The following is a 16,953-nucleotide window of genomic DNA, read 5'->3' as shown; positions in this document are numbered from 1 at the left end:
CAGCCGCGGTCAACATTTAAATGAAATTATCTTCAAAAGTAAATGTCATGAACCAATCTAACGTTTCAAATAAAGAACCGATGAGATTTTGCAAATTTTATGCGTTTTTTTTTAAAAAAAAGTTATCAAGCTCTTAAAAAATCACCCGATATTTAAAAAAAAAAAAAAAAACTCGAGTCTTCTATTCAGCATTTAATTTACAGAAAATATTTTCAAAATATCTACAAGTCTAGTTTTCACTAAGACGTTTTAATTTATTATATACATCTTTTAAATGAGCTCAGACTCAAAGGAATCTAAAACAACTCAGTTGCTAAAAGTTCCAAAAATGATTTCAGACGAAAAAAGTCCGTGTACACCGGCTGAAGCTACACGCTCAAAGCAAGGTGCTACAAAACTAAAGAGGGGTAAAGATATTTCTTATACAAAATTCATTGCTGAGAGTGACAGTTTGATACGATACTGCACTCGATTTTCATCTTCACCGATTCAAGACAATTCTGAATCGGTCTTAGAAATCAAAAAAGATAATTTAGACAATTTCTGGACACGTCCCCAAGCGGCATATGACGCAATCGTAGAATCTGACGACTCAGATCTACCGGAAAATTTTAAATCCTCGGCATACACCAAGTATGAACACTGCCTAGACCAGTTCGAAGAAACAAAAGCTATGATCTCCGATCAACTAAAGCTCATTAAAGCAATTACACCTACTCTCCACAGTAGAGTAGAGCTGCCACAAATACTCGTAGACAGTCAAAAGGCAAGTTCAGGCATCCACCTCGAGGTGCCCGCATGTGACACAGAAACATTCTATGGAGGTTATGAAGAATGGCCGTCCTTCCGGGACATGTTCACAGCCATTTACATCAACCATCCTCAATTATCAAAGGCACAAAAACTGTATCACCTCCGATACAAGACAAAAGGTCAAGCAGGCGTCATTGTAAAACAGTTCGCTCTTAACGACGATAATTTCAATTTGGCTTGGGAAGCTCTAAAAGCAAGATACGAAAATGAAAGAATGCTGGTCGATAAGCAAGTAACGACACTATTAAACTTGCCTAAAATCAAGAAAGAAACAAGTGAAGAATTTGTAACACTACAATCCACTGTTTCTAATTGTTTGTCGATTCTGTCGACACAAAATATTCCCACAGACAGCTGGGACCCAATTCTGGTAAACATTTGCACCGCCGCATTACCAGAAAAGTCGTTACTTCTATGGGAGCAATCGCTCTCATCACGAAAAAAGTGCCCAACGTGGCAACAAATGACAAATTTTCTCACCCAATATGAAATTGCGGAAAGGTTAGAAGAAAAAGTAAACAAAACTAAAAACAAACACGACCAAAATGGAAGCTTAAATAGACCCCAAGCTAGAAGCAACAAAAATTTAAACAAAAGCTTTTACAAAACACAAACGTTCACAACAGAACAAAGAAAACAAACGTCATGCGAACTATGTGAAAGATGGCATAAACTTACATCTTGCGAGAGGTTTAAAAACTTAACAGTTACCGTACGAAATAATTTTGTCAGGTCAAAAAGACTTTGCACAAATTGTCTGTCACATGCGCATACATATAAAAATTGCAAAAGCAAATTTAATTGCTTCCATTGTCACAAAAGACACCATTCAATGCTTCATTACAGCAGATATCCTAACTTACTCCAAAGAAGCTTACACAAAAGGAACCATAGGTTTAGCGAAAGCAAATCCCGAAATCCAAAATTTTAAAAATTGCCAAGGGACTCCATGTTGCTGAAAGGCACAAAACGCTGCACAGCGAAACACAAAGTGGACTAATTGCAGAGCCAATTATCACCATGACAACTCAAGTTGAGAAACAACAAAATCCATATCTTAATTCACAATTAAGGAAATTTCAAGAGATAGGAAACTTCCCCAAATATTAAACAAAACTAAAGAAGATCGGTATTGTGAAGAGCCTTTTCTAAAGCCACAACTACTCGATCAAATAATGGCCGGTATGTCGTACAACAACCAATAGAGCCACAATTTTCTAATACCCCACATAAAGGTAGAAAAACCAAAGTCAGAATTCAATCTGACAATAATAGTAATTCAAATATCTGTCATTTTTCGACCCCCCTGGGTGGCCTTCGTCACTTATGATTACTGACGCAACATTTAGTCGAATCAGGTATACAAAGCATCAAATTAATTGCGAAGAACTTTCCATTCTCGGCTATTCTCTCGCAAGATCCCTCGAATCTCAAAGTCCTAAATCTAGAGCTAAGGAGTCCCCATTCTGGCCACATCTGAGCCAGGCGTGGGGTTACTATCCTTTATAAGCCGATAGCATAGAAAGGTAAAAGGCATGCAACCGGTACCCCATACCGACGAAATAAGAAATGAATAAACGCAAACAATGCATACACATGTTTACTATAACAATAAGTCGGATAAACCCGCAAAATATAGGTCCGAACCATACGCAACTAAAAATAAATAAATAACAAATATCATGTTTAAAAGCAAAGGCATTTTCAGGATTTACAGCATGTATTCTGCGCCCTCGGCAACTCTACCAGCAGTACGCCGAAATACATGCAACATCATATACATACATACGCAATACTAGGCAAAATATTCGCCTAGGGGGCCCAGGATGTTTAAATGAGTTAAGCATCCCCTCACTCTACCTGGGAAAAACTGGCGCACCCTAGCAAGTTAGCATAATACACCACATCCGATGGCACCGTACACTTACTTCACCACAGCTGATGACACCAACACAACTCACCATACCTATGCAGCCACTCATCAAAAAGGATGGACAGCGGGAAAGCAGATATAATTCGTTCTAAGCAATTCGACAGGCCAATTCGCGACCAATTCGCTTACACACTGCGCCGCGTCGACATACATATTTCTCATTTTTAACTCCGGCGACAAATCCGCCAATCTCAACACAATTCGTCACATACCGCTCGCATCTCAACATTCACTTTATCATTTCTTCGTTTTGCGACACCCATCCGGCGTGTTTTCAATAATATCATTTGTACAGCTGATTCGGTGGTTAAACCGCTTCGCACATATGTTTATTCGCATATATGTATGTACATTCTTATTAACTTATTAATGATTGTCAGCTTTATGATTAAAATAAACTAATCCTTTTGATCAAAATTAACCGTGTTTTCACTTATATATACATATATAGGACATAACGAGAGTGTAAGTGAAATATTTAAAATTTAAGCTCAAGTGTTTGCATCCTACGAAGTTGGGCAGCCAAATAATCAAATTGTAAACGGAATTACTCCGTAAAATTTTGGAACCCTGGCCTGTCGAATAGATGTTGGAAAGGCCGACTTCATGAAGTAGTTCTTAGTTATTTGTACTGGTACAGCTGAATGCGATGAATATTGAGAAGTAGACGGTGAACAGTTATAAAGCTGATAGTTCCGATGCAATAAATGTCGTGGTTGATTTTCAGTATTTATAAAAGATGTTATGTTGAGGTTTTCCAATTGACCAAGTAAGTTCCTTCTTCTCAACAAATGCTCGCTTCGTCTCATTTTGAATTGCTCTCGGATTTATCTAAAATGTTAACTGCTTTCACCAAGAATTTCTTTTTTGTGATCTTCTGTCTTTTACCGTTAGTTTCCTAAAAGAAAAAATAAATACATTATTATTTTTATGATTTCAGATGTCAAATAATGGCCACGAATGGAAAATAATTGCAGCCGAATTTGAAAATAAATGGAATTACAACCAGGTGCAATTGATGGAAACCACGTGAATATTATAAAACCAACTAAATCCGGATCTTATTGCTAGAAGTACAAAAAACAATTTAGGATAGTACTGATGGCGATAGTCAGCGCAAATTAAGAGTTTTTGGTAGTAGAGGTCGGCATGAATGATTCTGGGATATTGTGATAATCACAATTTAAATACAAAGATGATAAAGGTCTCCTGAACCTTTTACAAGCAGAAAAATTGCCACTTCTGAGTATATTCTACATTATGTGGTTTTTAGAGGCGACGCATTTTCTTTTTAGAAAATGTAAACCTTGAAGTCGGCGCAATTTGAGTGTGGAGCAGCAAATATTTAATTACCGATTGCCTAGAGCATGCCCTGTTGGTGAAAACTCATTAGAAATGTTAAAAAATCGTTTCAGAAACTTACACACAATGTTGAATTTAGACCCTGAAAAAGTGCTAAACTAACACTTACATGTTACTAATTGCATAATTTCTTAATGAAAAAAACTCATCGGTTTACTTAAAAAGTGATGTAAATAATGATGTTAGACTACGAACTATAGAAATATATCACAAAATGCAGCAAATATTCATAACAAATTTTGTAACTATTTTAATACAGTTGGAGCCGTCGAGAGGAAAAATAAATTTTTATAAATTATTAAAATAAAACTTAATAATTTACAATACATTTTATTTTTACTTACTCTTTCTTCATTGTCGCAATCCTCAAATGACGAAATACCCTCCAATTGAATTTCTGGCCCTTGAGAAAATGTATGTTTTCAAAATACCAGAGTTGGTACATAAATATCTTTAACGTATCTATACGACGATCTTAAGCCGTTATATTTTTTTTCATTACATCTCGTTAATTAGTTATTCCAACTTTTATTTTTTTCAATCTCATTTTTATATTTATCATTTAGTTTTCCAAATTGCTTCTTCTTCATTTATATTCGGCGACACGAGAAAAATGAGATGTTGTGTGCACACAGCGTCATACATGACATACAAGTTATGGGTCGGCCACCGTACAATCGAAACACGATATTGGATTTGCAAGGTTGAGCTCGATTACTTTATTAAATAATTTCCTGTTTATACAAAATTTTGCTTATATACTATAAGCTTACTCAGTTATGATAACGTAAGCAATAATCATAGCAAATCTCAGTTTGGTCAAGAAACGGCTTACATTACGGCGGCAAGGCTTCCGATCTGATTTAATGCCGACGAAATGTGTAGTTTTTGTTGTAATTTTTGGAAATGAACTTTGTTGAGCAATAATGATATTGTTTATTTGCTGAATATTGTTGAATTGAATTTCTGTTATATTTTGTTAGCTATCCTAACTGTGATAACTCCCCTCCTTAAGCATCAGCGCCTCGCTGATTATTAATTATTGACTACTGAAAGCTGTGGATAATCTATTATTGGTGGGATAAAAGAATGAATTTATGTTTCTTGGTTTAAGTACCTTATGATATACACAAGGCTTACTGCAACAAGAATTGCTACGAAGTTGAAGTTATTCCTTCTAGTCCATTTACATTATTTAAATGTAGTTTATGTAAATGTTTAAGTCTAATTTATTTTTATTTTCTGTTAGGTTATTCTGAAATATTGCAAGTAAATCCAAAACCAAAGTAAAAAGGAATCTAGTGCCCCTGGTGGCACCATCTACATACATATATGCCGACTAGAACGTTATCTTTATCGATTATCCAGTGAGAATTTCATGATATTTCATAGATTGGAAGTGAAGTTATTGCGTTTTAAGTGTCAGTATGTTTGTGTTATCGGTGCGAAAATGAGCTTCGAACAAAGAGCCAACATTTAATTTTGTTTTAAAATTGATAAAACTTTTACCGAAACGTTTCAATTGATGAAACAAGTCTATGGTGATTATTGCCTATCCCGTAGGAGTGTGCACGAGTGGTTTCAACATTTTCAAAGTGGTCGTGGAGACATAAATGACGATCAACATGTGGGCTAATCAAAATCCGTGATCACCGGAAATTCCATCGAAACTGTGCGGTATCCTCGGTTTTGGTATTGAAATTACATATAAAAAGAAGTGAGTTTTTAATGACCATAGAGAGTTCTGTATATTTGGGTGCTTGCAGTTCATTTTTAAAGGTAATGTCTCAGTTTGAGAGAGGATATTTGCTATATCTTTCTAATTTAGAATTTGAGAATGAACGATTCCATGTATTGGTAATTGGGTTGCCATTATAATTTTTGCAATTTCGTCTTTTACTATACCTAACCTATTATATACTGTTTATGCAGAACAATTCTTTATTATTCTTACTTATTTCATGCACAATCTTATTGTAACTATATAATATTTTGTTATTTGTCTTGATAAGGTATTGGTTTTTGAGATACTGTACGTTACTGTTTTCTGTCAGTTCTTGTGTTATGAAAAGTATTCGGTCCCAGTCTGTGGCATAGGGATTTCTTGCTTACCATTTTCAAGCAGATCCTATCCAGTTGATTGATCTCTTTTGAATGGTTGCGTTAGTAAGCTATCTATCTCGGAAAAATGATGTTTTAATTGTAAAAATAAAATTGATTTGTTTTACTAATTTCGTGGTATATAGTAAGCCTGACGCAATAATAATTTTTTCGTAATCGTCCAAGTCGATAAGGTGGATAATTTTATATGCTCATTTTGTAATCTTTCCTAGTTCTTGTTTGATAGGTAGGTGTCTACCGCTGCAGTTGTCCAGTACGATAAGAGACTAAAGAATAAATGTCTGTAAGCTTTTTTAAATGTGATTTATGAATCTTTCTATTATTTTTGTTGTGATAATTTAGCTTATTTTTTGGTTTCTGGCTATTTAATTTCGAAGGTCACAATTAACTATTTCCTTGAATTTTGTTAAATCTTGGTAATTATTTCTCTGTGTTTTTCCAGAGAATACATCAGCTGGTTTCTTTTTTGTAACTGAGATGTAATTATATCTGTGAACTACAATGTTGACAATTTCTTTAATAGAACAATCAGGCTATTTCACTTAGAGGCATCTGATTATTTCAATAATAGTGGAATGAACACGTTCTATCGCACCATTGACTCTACTTTTCCGCGAGTTCTTGGGCTTATAAAACTGCCTTCATTGTCCACGACTCCAGGTAATTAGTATAGAAACTTTATCAACTTATCCCTGATATGCAATACTCATTAACTTTTCATCCTGAAAATTTTTACAAATTTAGAAAATTTGTGAACGCATGAAATAAATTTTTCACCGGACATTTCTATGTCTATATGCAGGATTTCTGTTAGGTACGAAGGTATGGGTGTTGCCTGCAACTTGGGTTTTTCTAAATGCCGGTCATACTTATTACATCCGCAAATTTCGCATGACTTAGTAATATAAGTCACTTTTTTAGTAGTATTTTTATTAGAATTTTTCCAATATCTGGTCTTTATTTTCTTTACCATTGCGATGGGCTCTTTTGTGTTCTTGTTCAATTATTTTAAATTCAACATCTTCATCTGCAATATCGGTAAATACTTTCTGTGTTATCCTGATACAAAAATGTGAAAAATTTTGACTTCGTTTGTTTTTCCTGGTTCGTAGGTGAGCTTATAATTATATTCTTCTATCCTTGCTTTCCAACTTTTTAACTTGGCATTGTTATTACTGTGGCTTAATGCAAACGTCAGTGCCTGGTGATGAGTAAGGATTTTTATTTCTTTAGTTAAGTTCTTAACATTTATTTCTCTATTGTGGAGTAATTCTCCTCGGTTTTATTAAGTAGTCTAGGTATGTAAGTTATGGGTCTGTCTTGACCGATTATCAGTGTTAGAAGCATCTGTCGCAAGAATAAAGTGTTTATTAAAGTCTGGGAATACCAGAATTTTAGAAGACGTAAGCAAATATTTTATATAGTTAAATTAGTAAGTAGCTCAACAATTTTTGTAAAGTCTTTTATAAATCTTTTATAAAAACCTTGTAATTCCTTAAGGTTAGCAAGTGAGGGAATTTTTAGGAATTTCAGGATCTGACAAAATACCTTCTCCGTAACCATATAACCTAAAAACTTCACTTCTGTTTTATAAAAAAATTAGATTTTTCCAGATTGACTTTTAAATTTGCTTTATTCAAAAGCGTAAACACCTCTTCAATATTTTGAATATTTTCTTTTTAATTTTCCCTATTACTATAATGTCGTCGATATAAACGTAGCAGGATTTTCCTACAAGCGTTTTGAGAACATCATTGATCATTCTCTGAAAAATGGAAGAGGTATTTTTAAGACCGGATGGAAACTTATTAAATTCATATTTAACATTGGCTGTAGAAAAAGCTGTTTTTTCTATGTCCCTTTCCTTCATTCTGATTTGGTGGAATCCGGATGTAAGGTTTAGAGTTGTAAAATACTTATATTTGCCAAAGCTAGCGAGAGTGTTGTTTATATGTAAAAGGTATTGGATAGGAACCAGGTATTGTTATTGCATTTATCGTTTATGACTGATGAACCCGATGAACTTGGTTTTTGGAACAATCACAATGGGGAGTTGTACGGATTTTTTCAAAGGCCTTATTACACCATTGTTTAGAAGTTCTGTTATATATTTTTCGTCTCCTACTTTATCTATCATTTCCTTATCTTGAAGTTTATAAGGGTTTCTTGACTATTACTTGTTTAGAGGTATTTTGTTTTAGTGGCATTACCACAACCTTGAGGGTTATTGTGCCATTTTTACTAATAATGACTGTTCCGTATATATAAGGAACTTGACAATATTCCCGTTTTTAAAAGTTAATTTTAAATAGGTTAGGCTTGACAGGCGCCTGTCATATAATTTATTTCCTCGTACTCTCTTTTGACATTAAATAATTTTTGGGTTTTCCTAGGGATATTTGAAGAATACTTGGATGCCCTTTCCATAGGCGTATTATTCGGTAAATACATACGAGGTGTGTTCAAAAAATATCGCGACAGTTTGCTGATAGTTTTCTTCGATTGCAGGGGCGTGGTGCATCATGAGTTCTTGCCACAGGGAAGAACAGTCAATAAGGAATATTACCTGCAAGTTATGCGCAATTTGCGCGAAGCAATCCGCCAGAAACGCCCGTATTTGAGGAAGAACAAAAATTGGCTTTTGCACCACGATAACGCCCCTGATCACACATCATTGCTTGTGCGCGACTTTTTGGCTAAAAAAAAACACACTAATGATGCCGCAGCCACCGTATTCCGCAGATCTAGCCCCCTGTGACTTTTTCTTGTTCCCTAAACTGAAGAGGCCCATGAAAGGACGACGTTACGCTTCTCTTGACGAGATAAAGACGACATCGAAGGAGGAGCTGAAGAAGATAAGAAAAATGATTTTTGAAGTGCTTCGAAGATTGGAAAACCCGTTGGCACAAGTGTATAATATCTCATGGGGATTACTTTGAAGGGGACAAAATAGATATTCATGAATAAATAAATAATTTTTGAAAAAACACAAAATTCGCGATACTTTTTGAATACACCTCGTATAGTTTATTCTTCGTGAAAGTATTGAAGGGTTCACCTCCATCGGGACTGGTGGTCTGGGTGGTGACGGTGCCAGATTTTGAATGTTTTTATTATAAATAAAATTTTTTTCTACCGAGATTAATTCCCGCATGCTCCGGGAAGGTACTTGGGTCGTTGAATGACCAATATTCTGGACAATTCGTCATTTAAATCTATAATAAATATATCAAATTCTCGGCTCGGGTTATAGGCGATAATTGGTGATTGATTAGTGCGTAGAATTGTTCTACGTTGAAGTGTTTTTGATTATTTCCCAATCACCATTAAATATATTATATGAGATTAATTGGAGGATGGAGTCTTGTGTAGAAGTTTACGCAAGTGAGAAAGTTCTCTGATAGCCATTCACTTGGGAGTGGCCCGAAACGATTCTTTTACATATGGCTTAAGCAGCTCAGGACTTCCGGCCTTTGACCAATTATCCTCTGGGTAGCCTAAGAACATCCGTTTAAAGGCGAGCTAAAGTGAGAAGGCGAAAAACCCCCTACACAGGGTTGTGTGCTAAGGTTGGGACCCGCCACATAAAAAACGCATATGAAAAATTATCAATTGTCTTGGATGAGAGACCCCCCCGCCCCCACGCGCTGTTGTTAACTCGGCTATAACCGCGTAGGCGGTTTTTTCTTCATCTTCTTTATTGGCGTAGACACCACTTACGCGATTATAGCCGAGTTAACAACAGCGCGCCAGTCGTTTCTTCTTTTCGCTACGTGGCGCCAATTGGATATTCCAAGCGAAGCCAGGTCCTTCTCCACTTGGTCCTTCCAACGGAGTGGGGGTCTTTCTCTCCCTCTGCTTACCACGACGGGTACTGCATCGAATACTTTCTGAGCTGGAGTATTTTCGTCCATCCGGACAACATGACCCTGCCAGCGTAGCCGCTGTCTTTTAACTCTCTGTACTATGTCAATGTCATCGTATATCTCGTACAGCTCATCGTTCCATCGAATGCGATATTTGCCGTGGCCAATGCGCAAAGGACCATAAATCTTTCGCAGAACTTCTCTCTCGAAAACTTGCAACGGTGACTCAACGGTTGCTGTCATCGTCCAAGCCTCTGCACTATATAGCAGGACGGGAATTATGAGCGACTTATAGAGTTTGGCTTTTGTTCGTCGAGAGAGGACTTTACTTTTCAATTGCCTACTCAGTCCGAAGTTACACCTGTTGGCAAGAGCAATCCTGCGTTGGACTTCCAGGCTGGCATTGTTGGTGGTGTTTACGCTGGTTCCAAGATAGGCGAAATTATCTACAACTTCAAAGTTATGACTGTCAACGTGCGCACGTCTAAAGCACTGGATACTTATAGTATAGTATATTATGTAAAAATCAAATAAAATTATTAAATATGCAAATATCCAAATTGACTATAATTATTATGCATGCATTCATACAAAATTATGCTCATATCATAATTATTTTTACATGTCAATATGGAATTGGTGAGGGCAAAACTTGTATTTGCATACCTTGCACATACAAGCGATTCCCTGGTTGAAAGCTAACATGAAGCATGAAAATATCACAATGCTGTTGTTGGGAGTATCATAAGGAGCATGCATACATACCCAGCGGGTATGTAGCGGTATCACCGCTTACATTTTTCTTTGAAGAATGTTTCGAAGAAAATTCCTCGTAGAATTCTTCGATACCAGGTAATGCATAAAAGTAAGCTATGCGGCTAAATTCTAAATATTTACAATCAAGTACATGAAAAACGTTTCAATACAATATGTAAACAACAAATAAAAATTGATGAAATCAAATTTATATGTACATAAATATTTTCATTATTTCGTCAAATCGTCAAAACATTTGAAGAAATTTTGCAGAAAGTTGGTTGTGTTTAAGTGAGCTTCTATTTTAATTAAAAATTTTGTTTATTTTTGTGTTTAAACTTTGTATAAAGATATAAAAGAATATTCTCGAAAAGGCATATGAGAGACTAATTAAAAATGAAGAAAGTGAAGCACTTTAATGCGTTACTATTTGGTAAGTTTTTCGTGTTTTTATCATTGAAGGAAATTTATAACTACATACGGTTTCAACCCTTTTTGTAGAATGTAGTAAAATGCTTCACCGAATCGGAGTATGCTCACCAAATTCAAAAAAGCATCAGACTCGCCAAAGGCCGTTTCTTTAAGTCTCGTTGCTTGAAAAAAACCACAAAATTAAAAGAAACCCATTTCTTTTTTATACATAAATACTTATTTTCATAACGAAATACATGCCTGTACTGTCATAAATAAAGCAAAATTAATATGCAATTTTTTCTAATCTACTATTGACCTTGACATAGAAGAATTCTTCGTTAACTTTGGCATCGCTGAATTCTTCGATAACTGTGGCATCGAAGAATTCTTCATTAACTGTGGCATCGAAGAATTCTTCGTTAACTTTGGCATTGACGAATTCTTCGTCCCTATGGCAGGCGAAAGGGGTGATCTGTTACTTTTCCTAGGACATCGCCGTGTTAATTTTCATCGATCGGAGTAAGCGATACAATCATGCTGCATCGTTGACCCTGCTCGCTTACCAATGTCTACCATATCCTGCTGGGTATATTTATGTCTCTTCATATTCTTGAGTATGTGAGAGAGCTGTATTTGTACACATTATTCGCTGTTAAAAATGGAAACATTGTTAACATTTCACAGCGTGAATTTTGTGGTTGTGAGGTGAATTCCTTACTTCAATTCTAACAAATGTTCGATATCGAACCTGCACAAAACAGGGTTGAATTGGACAAATTAATAAATAAAGATTTTCGAACTTCGGGGTGACTTTGTACCGCATATATCGGCCAATATGTGAGTTATCCCAATGAAAATAAGAGAGCGTGTTTTATTTATAACCTAAATTTGAGTGAAAACTTGGCCAAGCCACTATATACCCAATATCAGGATTTTCGAACATCCGGCTGAGTTTACTCTATACGATTGGTTTACACCTTAATGTGTTTCTTTGACTTTGAATGTTTAACGCCATATTTTTATTTTTTAAATCAGAGTTGTCGTTTCGATACTATGATTATGATAGTGTTTTTGAGAAATGACAGAGGTCTTATCAAAAATAAGTGAAAGTATGATATTGAATATACAATAGTTTTTCGTTTATTTTTTTACTTAACAACGCGTTTATAAAACTTTTTTTAACTTTTTTCGAACAAATACTGGTCATTTGAGATGGCAATTATACAGTTTCAAAGTTCTGCGTGAATTTCTGGCAACACTTGCAACACCATCACCAACTGGTGTCACGGTTTGCGTGTGATTTGCACAAATAATTAGCAAATGTCAATATTTGTCTGCACATCAAGAAAATATTAGCAGCGACGTGTCAAATATGCAACATATGTTTTAATTACTATTTATTTATCTAATATCACGTATGTACAAGGTGGCGCAATAATAACCTTCCGATGTTTTTGGGCTGCAATTTTTTTAAAAAATGAAAAACTTTGATTCTGCTTGTGGATTATATGAATATATGATACCATATAAATGGCCGCCGCCACAGTTGATTGTCATTTGAGTCCTTTTTATGGCATTTTCCATCTTTTTGGCCAGAACTTCCGGCCATAGATCCTCACATTCTTGACGGATATTGTTTTTAAGAGCTGCAAGAGTCTGAGGCTTGTTGACATAAACCCGCGTCTTCAAAAAGCCCCACAAAAAGAAGTCTGGAGCGGTCAAATAAGGTGATCTTGCTGGCCAGTGCAAGTCGCCAAAACGAAGGATTAGGCGACGGGAAATACATCCTTCAGCGTATTGGTTGTGGCACGTGCAGTGTGTGCCGATGCACCGTCCTGTTGGAATCACATGTTTTCCAATCTCAATTCATCAAGTTGCGGCAAAAAGAACTCGTTGATCATTGCTCAGTAGCGCTCACCACTCACAGTAACCGCTTGGCCCGCGACGTCTTCGAAGAAAAAAGGTCCGATGACTCCTCCAGCGAAAGCAGCACACCATACAGTGACTTTGAGCGGGTGTAATGGCTCTTCGTGCTCCGATAGCTCCGCTATCTCCTTTGATGTTAGTCACCTTGTCGTGGCGAAGGGGCTTAAGTAATAGTAAAGTGTGCATCCCAAAGGAAACGCACTCTTCTCTTACGAAATAAGAGGGACACCTCATTATTCCCACAACAGTGATATGGATGAATAAATCCCAGGTTTTATGCCCATCTCCTAATGTGGAAGTAAGTATGAGGATACCCGCAACAGCACCACCCTAAGCCAAGGTGTTGAGGTACCCGTGCCGATGGCTGAATGGTCAGCGGGCGGTAATGAATAGCTGATCGCGAATGGTCCCCTCCGATGCCCAAGCGAGGTCGGAGGTAAAAATGCCTTCTCTACGCATACCGGCTCTGCGGACGAGTGACCAACCCTTTCCGGCTTACTCGTAGGACCAAAAATGAATGACACAAGGAAAGACATGACTTATACGAATTCTATAGCGGAATCCGAAGAGGACGAATTTTTCGCCTCCAGCCAGGAGACGAGTAAGAGTACCGCCGGACATACCAGTCAAAGTATGCCGGTAGATACAGCAGCGGAAACAGCCAATCTAAGGGAGGAAGCCTCCACCTCCAAAGCTGCCATGAGCACCAACCAAAGTGCACTGGCGGCTAAAGGAGAAAACAAAAAGAAGCACAAGAAATCCCAGAATCAGGTGAGGAAAAACCGGTACCAGAGGGCAGTCTTCATAGTCGGAAAGATAGCCAAAGACCAAGCAACCAGTACCGCAGTTGATGAGGCAGAAGCAAAGCGCCTCAAATCAATAGTAGAGGAATATGAAAGCTTCCTGGAAAGGAATCAATCAGAACCTCTAGAAGAGAGTAAACAAGAGAGCAATTTACAAAAAAGAAATCACTCTGTTACAGAAATACAAGAAACTCTGTCCAAAAAACCTAGGCGGGGTGAAGGTGAACACAGCAGTTCAACAACGGCAAGGCATTGCTGCGATATAGCCAAAGATAGCCCGCAAGTGGCCATCATAGACGGAAATTCTCCCTCCTTGAGCACAATACAGGAAGGATGGGTGGAGATCGACGTCAGATTGTCGAGTATGGTGCTAAGCTTTGTACTCCACAATCCTGCGGGTCCTCACCAGGAATTTAACTCCTCTGAGACACTCAGGGGTTACAGGGTCATCAAGTACGCGGACCAGGCCTCGCTAGATTTCCTGACGGGTAGTGTTGCCAAAATAAGCAACGCTTTTGAAGGCCTCCAATTGAGGCTTATACCCGCCAGGGACATACCGAAGAGACCTCATGCTCTTATTTGGCTACCCGGTCTAGAGGAGCCAGGCGAAAAACTCCTGAGGTGCATCAAGCTGCAAAACAAATCTATACTTGGAATAGATGAGTGGCAGCTGATCAAGGAGACAAACCGAAAAAAGCAAGTAGACCAATTCTGGTGGCCATTAGCGATGAGTCCATTGAGATTCTCAAGAAGACTGACTACAAAATCAGCTTCGGATTCCGCAAGGCCAGGCTAAAAATCTTCCAAGGCAACAAAGCGGCCGACGAAGGTGACACGGAAGAGGTCGACGACGCCAGCCAGTTGCTAAGGAATTTGGGCATCAAAGAAACCCGAGATGACCAATAACTTAAGATGCGTACAGATCAACCTGCAGCACTCGAAGAGTACTGCAGCGAATCTGACAACCCTCATAATCGAGAGGGGCATCGACATCAGCATAAGACAGGAGTCCTGGGTGAATGAAGACACCATTAAAGGGATAAACTGCAGCAACTATAACCTTTTTTACACACGAAACAAATGTAAACCTAGGGCATGCATTCTTATAAATAGAAGTATAAATGCGTTTCTTTGTCCTAATTACAGCACAGCAGATATCACAGTGGTAACGGTGGAACAGAAGGAAAAGCCCTTCTTCTTGGTCTCGGCCTCGGTGTCGAGGACACACCACCGGCACCGCTCACAAGACCAGTAGAGGAGAACAGGAAGGAGGATGTCCTAATAGGGTGTGATGCAAACGCAAGGCACACCGTATGGGGTAGCTCCAGTATAAACAACAGAGGTGAGTCACTCTTGCAGTATATTCTGAATACCAATCTAAGTATATGCAACAACGGTGATAAGCAAACCTTTATTTTTACAAGCTCTGTTAGGTTTCCGGGATGGGAGGAAGTGCTGGACCTCACGCTATCAACAGACACAGACAATCTCGTTGTGGGTAACTGGAGGGTATCCGATGAGCCTTCCATGCCGGATCACTCCTGGATACTCTTCAGCATCCGCGAGCAATACAGTATTCCTCTCATATATCGGAACCCTAGAAGAACTGCGTGGGAAAATATTACCAGTATATAACTTTCTCTAGAATTAAACACCCGACATTCACTCACCTTGTGACGAAATCGAAAAAAAAGAAATTTATCGGACGAAAGCGTAAGCTGTTAACGTGTGTGCGGATCGAGAACAAAAAAGGCCGGGCGCTGTCCGTCAGTCCCTTTTGTTTATTATGTTTGATATCCTTATGCGTGTGGTGTGAAAGGTATGGTGTAGATGATGATGCGGTGTGTATAATGCCGATGTTTTGAGTATGGGGTGTGTAGTGTGGGGTGAAGAGGTGGTGTGTATAATGTGTGTGGTGCAGAGGTGTTATATTAGGAGGGGGGTCAGAAGCTCATTTAGCCATCCCGGCCCCCATAGGCGACTGTTTAGCCTAGAACACGCTGCAGCTGTTGCAGCGTTACCACAACGCTGCTCAGACCCATAGATCGACGAGGTGGTGGTCCAGGCTGTCGACACCGCAACGAGGTTTCGCGGCTGCAATGGATGGGTGGACGATTCACTTCGCGCGACGATATGCGATGTAGTTGCCGAGACAGCGGCCGGTGCTGTTGCAACTACCGTTCGGGGCGCCGGTGTACGCCCGGTGAGTGGCACATTGGTAGCCGCCCCAGCAGTTGGCGTATTTGCGACTGGCGTATCTACATCCATGGTAATCTGTATAGAGAAGATTGTTGATTATAAATTTCTGTCAGATAAGGAGACATGGTGATCGTGCCACGATATGTGGCATGAACGTGTCGTCGTATTGCTCGACAATTTTTTGTTAATGTTCTTGGCTATTGCTCGACAATTTTAATTCAGTCTTAATTCGAACGGTTGTTATGTGCGTATTTCTCGTTTTATTGTTACATTTAGTGATTTTATTATATCGCGATAATGTCGGATTGGTTTTTACGGTTTTCGGTTTTCGGATTCGCGATCCTCGGTGGTTGGTAAAAAGGACAGCTTCACGAGCGATCTGGTTAGTGTTCCGTTTTGCGTACGGAAATCCACGGCTCGTATGTGACCTTTAGATCCATAATGTAGCTTTTCTATGAGGCCAAGCCGCCACTCGGTAGGCGGTAGACAATCAATGGCCTGGAGTTAAGGCGGTGAAATCTGAGGGGTCTTGCGAGAGTACTGTGAGTGGCCGTGAATTGAGAACGGCTTCAATTCGATTTAATAACGTCTTGAACTCTTCGTAATTGAATTTATAATTTCCAGCTACCCGTTTGAAATGGGATTTAAAGCTTTTTACAGCTGATTCCCATAAACCGCCTATATGAGAAGCGCTTGGGGGTATAAATTCACAATTGATACCTTGAGGGGCGTACTTTTGTACGATGTCGGGTGACACTTG

The 16,953-nt window shown here is 38.3% G+C and overlaps 1 protein-coding gene across 1 annotated transcript in view; it reads right to left on the bottom strand.

Moving 5' to 3' along the window:
* Positions 1 to 3,099: 3,099 nt before the first annotated feature.
* The window catches only part of LOC120782021 (short stature homeobox protein 2-like), a 33,749-nt gene continuing 19,895 nt past the window's right edge, over positions 3,100 to 16,953 (bottom strand). Inside the window, exon 2 of the mRNA XM_040114179.1 lies at positions 3,100 to 3,644. Within this exon, the coding sequence (XP_039970113.1) occupies positions 3,552 to 3,644 (93 nt within the window). The 3' untranslated portion in view covers positions 3,100 to 3,551. The remainder of the gene's footprint in view (positions 3,645 to 16,953) is intronic.

This window comes from Bactrocera tryoni, unplaced genomic scaffold (assembly GCF_016617805.1).
Source record: "Bactrocera tryoni isolate S06 unplaced genomic scaffold, CSIRO_BtryS06_freeze2 scaffold_9, whole genome shotgun sequence".
Taxonomy (NCBI): Eukaryota; Metazoa; Arthropoda; class Insecta; order Diptera; family Tephritidae; genus Bactrocera; species Bactrocera tryoni.
This window is presented reverse-complemented; position numbering and strand designations above follow the sequence as displayed.